At 36.1% G+C, this 16,414-nt stretch overlaps 1 protein-coding gene across 2 annotated transcripts; it reads left to right on the top strand.

Annotated features, from left to right (window-relative positions):
* Window positions 1–699: 699 nt before the first annotated feature.
* On the top strand, window positions 700–5,798 carry LOC149530363 (putative WRKY transcription factor 4). 2 transcript variants are annotated; one of them, XM_089811571.1, is made up of 5 exons: window positions 700–1,540; window positions 1,630–1,770; window positions 2,935–3,737; window positions 3,848–4,003; window positions 4,832–5,798. In XM_089811571.1, the coding sequence occupies exons 1-5, from the start codon at window positions 1,298–1,300 to the stop codon at window positions 5,250–5,252; spliced, it is 1,764 nt and encodes a 587-aa protein (XP_089667697.1). In that variant the 5' UTR covers window positions 700–1,297; the 3' UTR covers window positions 5,253–5,798. The 2 variants fall into 2 exon arrangements, with proteins under 2 accessions (XP_089667697.1, XP_089667696.1); XM_089811570.1 differs by having other exon boundaries at window positions 722–1,540; window positions 3,827–4,003.
* The last annotated feature ends 10,616 nt before the right edge of the window (window positions 5,799–16,414 follow it).

Below are 16,414 nucleotides of genomic sequence, written 5' to 3' on the forward strand. Positions count from 1 at the left end.
TACATACATAAGCATGCAAGCTAACAATGATTCTCTAGAAATTGAAATATGCTATATTTTGTTCTCCTTGTGCTCAACTATGTTAGTAACTACACATTGAATGCCATTAATTGCCATGACATGTCAACTTGGCGCATGCAAATATTAACTCAACTCCTACTTATTAGTAGTAGGTAATAAGTTAGAATTTAAAATTGAACAATTAAATTTTGGAGTGGGGAGTGACCATTTTTGATGAGTGAATCTCAAGTAACATGAAAATGAATTAGATGAATAAGTTAATGATCTTGAAATAAGTGGCAAACATTTGAAATAAATGTAGATAATCATAGAACAAAGACACACATATTAAAAAATACAAATAATTATAAAAGAAATACAATTATATTGAAATTTGTCCATCTAAAATAAAATAAACTAAATTACAATCCAAATCAAAATATAACAATAATATACCAGTCTTATTATGAAAAGACTTTGAATTGAAATGGTAAAACGATATAAGAAATATTATTATTATTAATAAATATAAAAAATGCATGCATCCAGATTTACCCTTATAGTGGGTGGAAAAAATAAAATATATATTTGCGTAAAAACACCCACCTTGACCAACCGGAAAATTCCAAAGATTCCCTAATAACTTCAAAATTGGATATTTTGAAAAAGTAAACCAAAAACGCTCTAAAATGTTTGGCCGTCCTAAAATTTTCAACAAATTATCTAAAAACCCATTTCCCCAAAGCCCCCATTCTTTGGGATCCCTTTGCATACAGTTTCAGAATCCCAAAACTGGAGGCACAACGCTGATCTATACCCACATGATTGTTGTTGTAAAAACCTCGGAATTGTCCTCCTCCTCATCATACAGCTTTCAGTCTTCTCAGCTCCCCTGCTCTGGTTTCTTCTGTACACTCATTGCTCTGTGGGGGAGGAGCTCGGGAACAGTGAGGGAATGCAAGAGGAACTTTTAGTACTACCTAGTCAAGTTTCCATCCAACAGTTCACCTTTTCCTATCCCGGCTGTCAACAAGTTAGCTGAGAGGACTGACTACCAAGTGAGTGCACTAGTGCTTCCATTCCGTGAGTCTCGTGGGGTTACATTTTCTAGCCCTTCACCGATCCCATACCCTTCTTTGTAGTGGAATATTATATATAAATAGAGAGATTCCTGTAGCTAAACTTGGAATGCCCCACTTTTGTCTGCAGTTTTAGCAGACCAACCAGTCCAAGGTCCGACTATGAGGGCACTCCTCGACCATAGTGCACAGAACTAGGTAGGCAGCGGCGGAGATTAATGGAAGGGAAGGAGTCTGAGAAGAAGAAAATGGTGGTTAGCAAGCCGACTCCTTGTCGACCATCAATAGCGTCGGCGTTTATGAGAGAGCAGGATCCAGAATCAGATTGCCGCTCCTTCTCGCAGCTCCTCGCAGGGGCCATGGCCGCCTCCTCTTCGCCTCCGGTGGGGAACGGTGTGACCGTCCGCCCTAAGACCGTGCGTTTGAAGTCCATTCCACCGCCGCAGATCACTACTAATCAGGTCTGCTCTGGATTTGCCGTTGTTTTTCTTCTTTATGGGAGATTTGTGGAGGTTGATTTATATTGGTTTTTCTGTGTTTGTGTTTGCAGGGCGAGGTTAGAGAGGACAATTGTGGTCTAAGTGGGGACGGTAAAGAGAAGCAGGAAGAGGGTGAGAGTGCGGCAAATGTTGTGTTTCGGCCGCTGGCCAAGATTGGGGCCAGGAATCCCCTCTCATCCCTTGCAAATCTCGTAAGTTTTGTGTTTCCTTTGTCCTGAAATTTCAGTTTTGGTTCAGTAGCGTGCTGTTGACACATGTTTAATTTTGGGGTCATCCTTAAGCCGATTGTTGGATTCACATCTGGCTAACTATGAGTATCATTGCTTGTTTGCTGATGCACAAACCTTTCTTCATTTTTGTACATTTGGCTTTCATTATGTAATCTCCTGAATCAACTGTAATGATTTCAAACAAGTTTTAATGATCCAAATTTCACTGGTAGTGGTTCGGGAGAATCCATTTTGATACTCATGCCATCTGGGTGAAGGTACTCCGCAGGGACTTGTGAGGGGCTCACCCTTCCCAGCAATACCTATGCTCAACCCACAGGGACTTCTGAGGAGCTCTCCCTTCCTAGCAATACTTATGCTCCACTTTTCTTACGTGGAAAACTGACAGAATGACTACTTGGCTTACTAGTGAAAAATTGCAACCCAATCAATGAAACCAATTTTTTCCCAAAGGTTTGGAATGTGTGATGCGTACAATTTAAACGGATGTTACTCTCTTGGATCTAGATTCGAGGGTTCTAATCTCAATAACGTTGGTTATAATTACAATCCCACTTAGTCGGGCATGGCTTAATGAATATGAGCATCCACCTTGCATATGTCTTGAAGCGCTTCCTTGATTGCACCCCATGGCCCGAGAGACCAGTCAATCTGAGGGGCCTTAATATTCTATTCTGTTTTGTGTCTTTATGTGATATCTGGATTCTATTTACCGTCCAACACACAAATTGATCTCAGGGGTTTGAATATTGTTTCATCTTCAGTGCATTTAGGGATGAATATCACTGCCTCGAATATTTAATGTCTGAACTTGAAGTTAGTTGCATCCTCAGCAATGAAGTGAAGGGAACTATGACAAACCAAAGTCATCAAAATTTATGTTCATCCATCTTCGCACTTACACCATTTTGGCCTCATTGGATTTAAATTGTCTCAGAAACTTCCACTTTTTAATATAGCTTAAGGAGTACAGTCTCTGCTATTTCTTTCGACCAAAGCATTGCATGTTGGAAATTTTCCCTCTTCTTGTTATTTAGTCACCAGTTACTTTAGAATAGTTGCTCCTGTAAGTGGCTGATAATTGAAGTTAGTATTTCACTTTTAATTTGCTTTCTCTATTATCAGGGACCATTTGGAATTTCTCATCAGCAAGCTCTGGCTCAGGTTCAGGCTCAAGCTCAAAGCCACTCTCCAGTGCAATCTCAGCCTGCTTCCTCCCCAGCACCAACAATGGCAACATTTTCCATGCCTCAGGTTTCACCATCTACAGTGGCTTCACCAATGCCTGTCTCTAGTTACCCTGGATATAATACACACTCACCAAAAAAGAAGATACCACTAAAGTCAGAAATGAAGCCAACAATGGGGTCGCCAAAATCTGTTCCCCAGAGTTCAGAGCATATGCAACAATCTCTACCACCAATTCCTGTTGGAGATAGACCCTCATTTGATGGTTATAATTGGCGCAAATATGGTCAGAAGCAGGTAAAGGGCAGTGAATACCCTCGCAGCTATTATAAATGCACACACCCCAATTGCCCTGTGAAGAAAAAGGTTGAACGGTCCCATGATGGGCAGGTAACTGAAATTGTTTATAAAGGTGAACACAATCATTCGAAACCTCAACCTACTAGACGGGCCCCACTATGTACAAATCTTCATGAGCGGGAGATGGACTTTCCTGGTGCTGTATCTGGTGACAAAAGTGAGTATCTTGAGGTAGATGCAGATCAAACTAGTCCAGGATTTTATGCTGATGTAGGTGGAAGAACTGAAAGGTTAACAAATAATTCAGATCCCTCAACGTCTGTAAGAGGGCTTGGCAGTGGAAATGGAAGTCCTGAGCAGTCCTTTTGTTTAAGCGATGATGGTGAGGATGGAAGTAGAGCAGAAGATGAGGACGACGATGAGCCAGATTCTAAGCGCAGGTAAGAACATAAGTTAATTTAGCTTGGAAGAGATTGTAATGCTTTGTTAGGACTGAATTTCTCCAACTTTTAACAGCCATTTTTAAAAGGCATTGTTTGTATTCATGTAGGAAGAAAGACAAAAAAATCAAGGATTTGCTTGCTCCACAGAGAACAACTCGTGAGCCCCGTGTTATTGTGCAGACCACTGAGGCAGATATTCTGGAGGATGGTTTTCGATGGCGTAAATATGGACAGAAAGTGGTGAAGGGAAATCCTTACCCTAGGTAAGGCCTTTGCATTTTGTTTTTTGCCCTTGTTGAGAATCTCTGTTTAAATGCGAGATGTGTGTGTATATATATACATAATTGTTTGATGACTGAGAAAGCATTTTTAAAGAAAAATGCGTGAACGTCTAGGTCGAAATTTTTAGCACATCTAAGTTTCTGACCTCGAGAATTTGAATTTTTTTTTTTTCCCTAAAATTTCATAACTCAGAATTTAAGCATGTAAACATTATTTGATGGAGAGGATGTGCTGGATCTATTTAAAAAATAAGACTTCATAATTCACTTGCACTTTGTTGCATCCTGCAATTTTTAGTATCTTGTGAAAGATGTGAAGGGGGACCCATTGGTAAAGGAGTCAATGTGCAGATCTCTGGGTAGCAGTTCTTTGCTCAGTTTTGAGTGTATATATATGGTTTTGTAAAGGGAGAATATCTAGAAGCACTGAACTGTAATCTATTTATTTTTTAAAATTTTATAATCAGAAAACTAGAAAAATTTCATCACACATCTCTGTGTGTGCCTGATTCTGTATAATTTTTCTATGATCTTCTGTTTCCTTTGAATCCGTGTCTTTTTATCAGCTAATTCATACCAGTAATTTCAGGCTTATGGAAAGCTTCTGATTTAACTTTAGAATATTGTTTTCACAAATCAGTCATTTGTGTCACATTGTAATTACTAATTAGTGAGAAATTGTGAATCACTGGTCTAAGATTTTGCATTGTGAATTTGTCTTGTTTTGTTCATTTTGACTTCTTTATGATTAGGGAGTGTGCTTGGCTCTAGAAATTTTTGTTGTGGTGAATTAATTTCAATTTTTTTCAGGAGTTACTACAAGTGTACAAGCGTGAAATGCATGGTGCGTAAACATGTTGAAAGAGCATCTGATGATCCCAAAGCAGTCATCACAACATATGAGGGAAAACACAATCATGATGCACCACTAGCTAGAAATAGCAGTCAAGATGTTGCAGGCAGTAGTGCCCGCCTTCTGGCTGGAAAAGGAACTGATCCACTATCAGACAGACAAATCCAATACAGAACTCCTTCTTTTGCAAGGGTTTCGGAGAGAACAGCCAAAGGAGAGGAGAGGATGCATGTTGGAGAAGTTGGAAGTTTGCCAATCAGAGGAAACAACATGCAGAGTCATGCAGGCGATGTGGAAAGGGCTTTTGCCAGTGATGATAATTTTGCTGTCTCAGGAACAATGCAAGGGATTGGTACTGAAGCAAATAGAAGAATTTGAGTTGACTTAAAGATAAGATTGTTTATGCTGAGATTCCGATGGGTTTCATAATTGGAAATTGAATTGTTAACCTGCAAGGTTGTAGATTGGCAGTGTTATGTTTCTGCTGGATATACAGCTGTGCAATCATCTTGACGCACCTGTCAAGTGCAGTGATATTTTCCCAGACTACTTTGAAAGAGCAAAGCTGACTGCTTGGGGTAATAGGAAATTAGCGCACGATGAAAATCATGAGTTGGATCCATGGGCAGCAGCAGAGCTGTAAGATGCAACTGATAAGAGAGAATGGGGAAATGTGCTCATCTGTTGCATGGGTTGATAGTAAATCTTTCATCTGTAAATTCTTTTGGTTGCTTATGCAAGTCAAAAGGACTGTCTGGGATTTGTCATTTGTAGGTTATTGGTTGGTTATAATTGCTGATTTGTTTTTAAATATATTTTATGTCAGTCTGGTTGTTGATTTGTGAAATGACCACCTTGAGGTATGGAGCAATCTGCCGTGATCTTTGATTGTCTAAAGCAATAACAAAGAAATATATTTTGAAATCCATGTAATTTTCCTTTTTTTGATTTCCTTGTAATTCTGCCTTAACTTATTGAGAAATGATGATTAAATGAATCTTCATGGTGTTCATATTTCCTTCTGTTTCTAGTTTGTGGAAAATTTGTCTGACTTCCAAATGTAAGAATATTATTGGGCTTTTCAACTTTAATGTTTTGAGATCTTTCCATGTAATGTTCAACTTTAAGAGAAAGCAAATGTCTTCTTGTTGAATCAGACTTCTGATGTGCACACGATGTTTTCACTAAAGCCCTTCCGGAAAAGTCTTATAATGCATTTTAATCTGAGAATTAGGACTGTTTGAAGTGCAATTGAATGCTAAGTATAATCATTACCAAATTTTAACACAATGCTGAAAATTCTAATTCAGAATAATCAGAGTATGCCTATCTATGGATTTTGTTTCCGTGAAGACTGTTCTAGATTTTCCATCTTGAAAACTGGACCTTATCTTGTTGGTATCTTAGATCAAAGATGGCCCAGCTTTAATCAGCAGTCTATATAGTATGCATAAATGGTAGTTAATTGTTTTGGAAGCTCTCCTAGGTAAACTTCAAATAAGAATTATTGACAGCAATTCCACAATGATGTCTTGACAACATATTATTTCTGTCAGAATGAACATCCATAAGTTGTACGTACAGGCTGGGACTCGCCTTTAATATTGTTTTATGTCGAGACTGAATTTCTCAAGTTGTGAAAATATTGTGGAGGTTTTGTGTTAATAAGTGTTGCTTCAAAAAGTTAAAACATTAAATAGGATGCTTATCCGGTCTGCAAGTAAAGAATTGGAAGCAATCCAATCTTATGCCCAAAATGATGCAGTGGAAGAGGGCTTCAAGGGAAGAAAATTAGGTTACTGTCCCATTGAAGGGGATTCCAGTGCTAAGTTTGTCGAGAGATAGGTCATCGAGAAAAAATAAAGTAGGATTCAATATAGCTTCTTCCTGTAAAACTGGAGGAGAAGAAAATTACGAGTCCCATGGAAGGGGCTTCCACTGCTAAGTACGTGGGGAGATAAGTAGCGTAGAATTCAGGAAGATAGCTAGAAAATTAAATAGATTTTCCACCAGTAAATTTGGAGCCTTGAGTTTTTCACTTGATGATTTCTAGTGATTCTTGGTGTCTGGGGCTGGAAGTTTACCCACAACTTTAGGGATTTAAATGTCCACATGACAGCATTCTCTGCACGTTTTGGATTTCAACAAGTGGTTGATTGCGAAGTTTTGGATACTTTTGAAGTTAATTGAATCAATGGCGCCTTATAATTTCTGATCTATTATTATTAAGAACTATACGAAATTCACGAGACAATGGTTTTTCCTTGCTCCCTATGCCTACTCACCTGGACTAGGTGGATTTTATAAAAAACCCTTTTGAGATTGGAGGGCATGCATCGTTTTGACCTGAAAATTAAATCTTTCAAGAAATGTGTAGCAAGAGTTCTTACGAAAGTTTCCTCTTAACATGTCGTTATCAAACTCCCTGAAAGTCTTCATGTGAACAGCATTTATGGTAATTTACAATGGCAGACAAAGGTGGCCAGTTAAGGCAGCACGGAGTGCATATATCATGCTACATCCATAGAGCGGTTAAATCGGTGTACATAGAGAATGCCAGATTATACTGTGGGAGGCATATTAGTCTGCCGTATAAAATCATGGAGTAGTGAAAGCAATCAAAGTTACTGCCTTTGGGGACAAATAGAGAAGGCCACACAAGTGGCAGGCCCGAGCTTCGTACAAAAGTGGCAGGCACCCACATAGCTTCACGACAGGCAAGTTTTTTGGCTTCACAAAATGGTTTATCGGCGTGATTAATCAAGCTATATTAAACAACCTAATGACGATCAAATTATATTAGGACGCTGGGAACGATCAGATGCTTAATAATAATGATGGTTATATTGATTTGTAATTAGTAAATGTCATGGATCTTGTCATTTGTGTGGTTTTTCTTTGTATGTGATGGATCTAACGTGGAACTACGAATTTGATCCATCCAAGCATAAAAATAATATTTTATTCAATTCGTCCTCATTTCTTTAGTCTATATAAAAAGGATTTATAGACGACTTCATATATATGAGTTGAGAGAATCCAATAAGATATGTACAATATTTGTTTGTGGAATATAGGTTCTTTCATATGAGTTTTTTAAAGTAATACACAACTTAAAAAATAAGGTTTAAGATGTAATGATTAAATTTGAGCGATGATAATGAGATGACCTATATCTAATAAATATCATTAGAATTCTATAATTTTAGGGACTGTTGTGTATTGTGTATGCAATGTGATCTAGATCATTTTTGCAACTAAAAATTGATGAAAGAGAAAGTAATTGTCAGCACCAATGCTTAGAATACATGTAAATAGGAATTGATAAGACTCAATTCTCGAGCTTTCCACTTTCTACTAAAAACATATCATTTATATTCTTCTTATTACCTAAAATTCAAGTGGTGGTTTTTGTGAATGTGAAGTGATTTAAATGTTTTTACAATTATAAATTTGACCCAAGACATGAAAGGGGTAAATTTGTGGTGGTTTTTGTGAATGTGAAGTGATTTAGATATTTTTACAATTATAAATTTGATTTGAGACATGGCAGGGGTAAAGTGAAGGTTAGGATTGATCCTTAGAAACAAGTGCAAATAGGAATAGTAAATGTTTAAATTATATGTTCCCCAAGTTTTAATTGAAAGAATGTTGTTTATATACTTCTTATTACATATAGAGTTAACAAAACCAAAATGAACCCAAAATGAAAGAAAAGTGTGATATGTGCATTTCTCAACATTACATTAACAAACCTTCAAAATGACCCACATCAATCCTACAAAATGTTATGAACTTTCAGAAGTGATGTGAGCTATTTTGGAGGTTCAATAAGTTGACATATACATCTATTTATCTAAGGCCTAAAAATTGTTGAATATAAGTAATGGTGAAAGTCGTACACTCATGCCCTTGTCCCTCACATTTTTTGACCACTTCGATTGGAGTGAAGTAGATGTACTATTTTTTCCGTAGTGGTAGTCTTTTATTTAAACTTGCCTCCTAACATCAATACCTTGTGTCATAAATCATGAATTCCAATATGTACATTCTTAGTCACTAAATATGTTGTTTGTCTCCTTAGATAGATTTGTGGGTGTAGTTGACTTGAGAAATTTACGTAATTATGGATTTGACCTTTGAACTTTCAAAAACTATATTTTTTCAAGTTTTTGGTTTCCCAAACAATGCACTAGTTCTTGGTAGTCGACCTTCCACCCATTTTGTTTGTTTTGTAGGCTTGATTATTGTATTTAATGATATTCACTCAGTTGAAATGGTCAAGAATTATTATCTTGGAGGAGCATGATGTGGGTATTAGAGCATTCTATTAGCATTGTGATAGAATTATTAAAGCACATAATTCTATGTCTATTATACATTTGCTTATTGTATTTGAACCTTTTTCTTGGAGTCACGAAGTTAATTTGTCTACTCAACCCTTATATTCAACATATTCGTCCATAAAGATATTTGCGAACATGACAAATCCTTATAGCTTTCAAACATTAGAAAATTGAGGTGTACAAGTCTCAAAGTACAATTATTAGTGAAGTTCAATTTGTCGAGTATAAGGTTAGTTCCTCACGTTAGGTTTGATTGCACTCTTAGGGATCATTGCCACATCTATGAATCTAACTTCAAACATTGAATAGTCAAATTCACAAGTTAATGACATAATGGAAAATTATTAAAAACATTGACAAATGATTTCTTAAAATTGCGGGGAAACTTTTTCAATTCCTTTTATTAGTTCCTGCCTAGGCATGAAACTATAACATTCAATGCACTTTTACTTTTAAATTTGTTTGTCCAATTATAACACTTTATTATTCAATTACTTTTTGAACTATAAAGTTCTCATATTTATTGTATTTAAAATAATTCAACACAATATATTTATTAATAATTTGAGTGGTTGTTTTGTGCTATAGTAGGGAGTGCAACTTTGTCCTTTATTTGTATGTCCAATCAAAACAATCTATTATTCAATTACTTTTTGCAACTATAAAGTTTTCATCTATATTATATTTGAAATAATTCACAAAAATATATTTATTGATTGTTGTTTTAAAGGGATTTTAATTTTTTATACACAAAGTGTAACAAATTATTTTAGAACTTTGATTAAGTAAAAACAAGTTTTGAAAGGATGCGAAACCTTGTACAATGGGACAAGAAAGATATAACAATGAGAATCTTAAAACAATTGTGGAGAACTGGCTAACAAACTAGAGGGACACACTAATGTTCCTAACAAGAGGGCAACCAACCCAAGTCAAACATAGATCATCAAGATTTACATTTTGGTCCCTTCTTTTGAGACTGTAAAGCCATATCAAATGAAGGTTAAGCCGAAGAGCCAGTAGCAGTGTTCTGGAAAGAGTTAGCAATAGAAGGGACAACAACGCAATTCTGACTCAAAGCAGGCAAAGGGTCTGGAATCGTAGAATCAACAGGAGATAGAACATCAACAACACTTTGAGTCAAAACCGTGGAAGGGACAACATGCGTAGTATCATAGACATCCACAAAAGCCTCATCCAAAGTGAGATCAGTATGCGAAGAACTATCCAACCCATCCACAACCGAAGCAACTTTCTAAACTGTATAATGATCATCTAAAACCCCCAACAACCAAGAAGGTGATTTCTTCGATCTAACCTTATCAGAGGAGCATCAAGTAGCAAGATGTCCAATATTATGAGAAATTATTTTAGAGTTACTATTGCATTAAATTCATATTATTTTCAAATTATTTTACAGACTTTATACATTTTACTATTGCATAAATTTCATATTGTTACTGATTGTTGTTTTGTAGGGCTTTTAATTTTTTTATACAAAAAATGCAACAAATTATTTTAGAATTACTATTGCATAAAATTCATATTATTAGTCAAGTTTTCAGTGATGGTCATAATTAATTTTTACAATAGTTCTTTGTCTATTTCTAATGTTTATAAAGCAATTTATTTTTAAATTAATTTTTAAACAGTAATTTCTAATATATGATTGGTCAATCATAATTTTGCCAGGGGCAAAATTTATTTTTTGATACAAAAATTTGACAGAATTCAATATCTAGAATGTTCCAATGTCTATTAGGTGAACACCATGGCTGCTGTAATGGAAAAACAACACATCTCCAGGCTCTGCACATTCCATTAAGTTCATCAAGGCTCTCCTGATGTTGGCCCCTATGGGCTCCTTAGATCTCTTATCTGTGTCGATCAACACTATTATGTTTTCCTCTTTGAATCCAAACCACTCAGTCAAGCAATTGTACATTCTCTTCACATCGTTCACACATACCTTCAATTCTGCCTTGATTCCTGGGTAATTACATCCAACCAGAACGACCTTCTTAGCCATAGCATTTTGATCAAACAGATCTCCCAAACCCCACTCTAAAACTCTCTCCACAAACAATAGATGATACTGAATTTTGCAGAGCCGTTAAATGATCAAGCTTCCACCTTTTTTTGTTCCTCTCCTTTGGTAGAGTGTTTTTAGTATGTTAGTGTGTCAAAGTCGTTTGATTGCTACAAGACCATTGTTAATAATGCGGGTGGCACGTTGGAAGGACAAATTGTGGATAAAATCTGGGATTTTGCTGGGTACTCCAGGGCGGTGGGGTTATATTATCATTATTTCGGGTATGCCCATTTGTCAATGGTTTAGATTAAAATGAAAATTTTTTATTTATTAATGGAATTGTAATTAAGGATTTCAAATCATTTTCTCTTTCTAACAGGGAAAATTTCTCTTTCTAATAGGGAAAGAATTCCTATTGCATCTACTCGCATTATACTTGCCGACAGATGGCTATTACATTGACCATGGTAAAATTTAATAATAACAAGAATGGTGTGAGTCCCAGCGTTGAGGAATTCTCTCGAGAGCATTGTCAATTGGATCTTTCGGCCCACCCAATATCAAAAAAACCCCTATTTTCATCTATCAACCCTTGAATGATGTCGAACCTTTCAAAAATATTCAATAACGTTATTTCCAATCATTTTCTCTTTCTAACAGGGAAAACTTCTCTTTCTAATAGGGAAAGAATTCCTGTTGCATCTACTCGCATTATACTTGCCAACAGATGGCTATTACATTGACCACGATAAAATTTAATAATAACAAGAATGGTGTGAGTCCCAACATTGAGGAATTCTCTCGAGAGCATTGTCAATTGGATCTTTCGGCTCGCCCATTATAAAAAAAAACCCCTATTTTCATCTATCAACCCTCGAATGATGTCGAACCTTTCAAAAATATTTAATAACAAAGTTTATCTATTTAAAGTATTTATCTTTTATATATATTATTATATTTTTTATTGTTTAATTTATATTAGTTATGTACATTATATTTTTAAAATATAAAATATAAAATTATGAAGTGTAACAATTTTTAGATATATGATAAATGTTTATATTATGAAATAGATTTTTATTAATTTACTTGTATTAAGGAAAAATATAACACAAATCAATTATATTTAAATATCTATAAAACTATAATGTATACTGAAATTATATATATTAGACATTTACACAAAGATTATATAGTACATTGAAAAATATAATTAGTGAATAAAAACAAGGTTTGACAATTAAAAATAATAATATAAATATATTTATGTATTTTTAAAAAAATGTGCCTTCACTTTACATTTCTAACATTCCTAATTCTCCAACATAAATATGATTTTTTTATTTAATTATGACACAAATATTGCACAAATTTATCTTTCCTCTTTGACATGAGGCACGGACTCAAGCTCCACCAGAGCTCTTGTTTTCTTCTACGTGAACTGGATGCTTTGCATCCTTGTTTATTGTAAAGTTTCAACCATACTAAAAACATCAAATATTAAATCAATGAGTGCTATAACAATTAGTGATATACATTCAATTACCAAATCTTTTCCCCCAATCTAATGCCGACTGCCTATGTTTACCAAGGTGGCTAACACAACAGTGCATGGAAATAATTTACACATTGGTGCCTCGTAGAATCTGGATATCGATTTCTGAATGCATACACTTTGTAAGCACATTTTTTAGGGAGATCTTTTGGACACCTCTACGAAAAACCATGCCGGACTTCGATCGATTTTGAGCGGAGAAATAAGCGGCTTTGAAATGATCCAGAGACATTCAAGTGCATGTTGGATAAATATGTACCAAACGAGGGGCCAATTCAATCTATTCATGACACACACAGCTTCTCTGACTTCCCAGAGACGGACCATAACACGATGAATCAGTAAAAAATACTTCCGTGCTGTGGATTAATGGGACTGCACATACTTCATGCCTAGTATTACACTGTACGAAGGCATCGGATGTTTTCAGTGGCCCACTGCCCCAATGTGCTCCCAGAATATCACAGATCGAACAAATTCATTTTTCTTGTTTCACAAGCTTTTTCATTTCCCATGCAGCGATCATTCAGATTCTACGCAAAACCCATTTCAAATCCCCATGTTGATCCAAGACCCATTTCTCATTTCTCATAGGTTTTTGTGTCTAGATTACGGAATTCCTTAAGCTATGTCCATCAAGGAGCAGAAAAACTGTAGCATCATAAGGTGTATATTGGATTGGGGTCATTTTTATCTGTACATGTGTCCAAACAGGGGATTCACGAGAATTTGGAAACAATCAATGGTGGGACCAATAAATAGTTCACAATTTTTTCAACTGCAAATGGTAATCAGCCCCAATTCCGAGCTTTGAGGATTAATTTATGGATTTGGGGATTCTGAAATTTGTCCTGTTTTCATCAGAGTGTCGTCATTCGTTTGAATAAAATTCCTACCATTCTTATTTTCTGTTTGTATACAGTGCACGCTGCGACCTAACACCCGAGCATTAAATTCCGCGAGACCTCTGAATGCAACATCTGCCTACCAGTCCAGAAGTCAGACCGGACTTAAATCCCAATTTTTTAACGGTTTTAGGTGTTGGGTAGCTTCCAGATTAGGGCTTACCTACGCCGATTCATTCTTTTGGCTTGTCATGAAGAGATTTGATGCCCTAAAACGATCAGGATTAGGTGCCTGCACTGACTGATAGAATGGAAGGAAGGAAGATTCTGTCAGGTGACGTGGACTGTAAATATTTGCTGTGATGGGTCTGTTTGATCCATTCTGCGGGCCCTGTGAAATGTTATAAAATAACCCCTGAAGGGTGTGCAGAGTCCTTTCATGCCGTCCATTGTTTTCGTGGATAAGAAATGTACAAGAAACAATACAATATCTTGGTTTCTTACTTGGCTGTTGAAAATCATCCTTGTGGGTCTTCCCCATGCCCCATAATCCCTCGTGAAAGATATACTTAATTTTAGGTACTAGGGATGACTTTGTTGCCATACTTATGGCATATTTTCCTTTAATTTTTAATAACCTAAGACTTTTCCTAAGATTCAACATTTTTTTCTCCCTAAATGTGTGAAAGGACAACCTTATAGATGGATAGAGGGATGAAATTTTAACATCTACGAGGTTGAACGTAGCCTATGGGACACAATTCCTACTAAGCCAACTTTGTTAATTCCGTTTGCTTTTTGTGTAGTTTGATGATGAGCCCACCTAAGTTCTCAATGTTTTTCTTGTTGAATAAGTTGTACCAAGAGTTGTTGGAAATGATATCTGCGAATTTTCCCTATTGTCCCTGTATGCCTCACATTCCAAAATGATGTGTTGTTCGGTTTCCACCTTTCTAGAATTGCAAAACGTGCAGATTCTCTCTTCTGAGAGCTCTTTTGGTCTCTTCCACCATCCAATCTCACATCAAAGTTGATGAGAGTTGGTCCTAAGTTGTGCAATAAGAATCTTAGCTCCCCAAGATATGTTGGCCTCTATATACTCCTTTAGGCAGTGATCACATATGGGGTTCAACTCACTGATTTAGTGAGTATTTTTCCTATCAAGCTCCTTTCCCCAATTTCTCTTATGTAATTTCTCCATGACAAATACTTTTATTTCTTTATTGTTGGTGGGACACATGTTGAAATGGATATCCCATTTTCTCATCCACTTGATGTTTTGTTACATCCAAGTCCTTTTACGTTTACACAAAATATCATTAAAGACCACTTCAGGCCATCTACTTGCATCCATCTTTACAATTTTTGTCTAAGATAGCTAATGAGGTGGACCATAGCAAGAGCCTTAATAGGTACATCTCTCACTTCACAAAGCCTGATATCATATGAGACCATGTTTTTGATTTTAAACTTGCCTATAATCTAACACTTTTGAATTATCTCGATTTGTTTCCACTAGAAGACTAAAGTGCTGCAGACCCATACTTCACACCCATAAAGAACAACCAATAGCACAAGAAGTCCAAACAAAGTATGACTATTTTTCCAATCCCAAACCTCTGCATCATGACACTTATTTTGTAGTGCACAAAGTGCCTTCCATCATCTTAAAACCCTTTTCTTTCTGCACCCTTCCCAACTTAGGTTTTTGTTGAAGCCAATCCTGAGGAATTTATATTCCACAACCTCCTCAAGAATGTTGCCCTCAAACTAGAATTTATGCTGATTTTGTTTTTTGCTTTTAGAAAAGATCATAACTTTAGTCTTACTGATATTAACTTGTATCCCAACCATTTTGCAAAAGCTCTCGAGCGAGAGTAAATGTTCTTGCAAACCACAAACAGATTTGGCAACCAAAATGAGATCATCTGCATGCAAGAGCAACCTTATTACAAGCTCACCTAATTGGATACCCTCACCATTTTTCATATCTAACATTCTTCAAGTTTGTCAATGTATGTGCCGAATAAAGTAGGTGAAAGAGGGCAACTCTGCTTGACCCCAATATCACTCCTCCAACACTCTAAAATGCCTCTTGAAGTTCTAATTTTAAGTTTAACCTCTTCATACATCCTATGAACAACAACTATAAGATTCATAGGGGTTACCCAATTCTTCCAGATCCAAAGCTTATCCTTAGGGACAGTTTTAAAAGCCTTTTTGAAGTCAACAAAACAACAAAATACCTCATCCTTTCTCTCCCACACTTTTTCGATAATGTGTCTCAGGGTGATGCAATGGTCAACAGTCAAATGTTTCGGCCTAAAACCTACTTTCCTTCTTGTGCATTGATGGTTCTTCTCAACCATGTGCTAATTTTTTCTATCATACTGCCAAAGAGTTTTGCAAACAGAGGGTTGATCATTATGATCCTGTAATTAGAGGGATTATTAACCTCATCGCTCTTGAGGGATTATTAACTTCATCGCTCTTGTAAAGAGGTATAATAAGGCTAATAATCCAATCTCTAGAAACCCATGTTGGCTAATATTATTGAAGATTCTTTTAATGAGTGGTGAAAGAGTTTTCATGCCTTACTTGATATACTCCGCTCATCAAAGCTCCACCACCTCTTTTGCCTCACTCATACCTAACTTCTTAATACCCATCTAAGCCTCTTGCATAGTAATTTTTTTTTCCATATTGTTGACCAAGGGTAGCGGGTCCACACCATCATCCTAATCATAAAGTTGCTTGGCATA

This window comes from Cupressus sempervirens, chromosome 11 (assembly GCF_028749045.1).
Source record: "Cupressus sempervirens isolate cs-2001-9-10 chromosome 11, ASM2874904v1, whole genome shotgun sequence".
Lineage (NCBI taxonomy): Eukaryota > Viridiplantae > Streptophyta > Pinopsida > Cupressales > Cupressaceae > Cupressus > Cupressus sempervirens.

What these genes read in the sequence shown, in the direction of transcription:
- LOC149530363 (XM_089811570.1), top strand. Translation starts at nt 1,298, where the DNA reads ATGGAAGGGAAGGAGTCTGAGAAGAAGAAAATGGTGGTTAGCAAGCCG. An exon ending in CGCAGATCACTACTAATCAG is followed by an intron (nt 1,541 to 1,629) that starts GTCTGCTCTGGA and finishes TTGTGTTTGCAG; the next exon opens with GGCGAGGTTAGAGAGGACAA. An exon ending in GAGCCAGATTCTAAGCGCAG is followed by an intron (nt 3,738 to 3,826) that starts GTAAGAACATAA and finishes CATTTTTAAAAG; the next exon opens with GCATTGTTTGTATTCATGTA.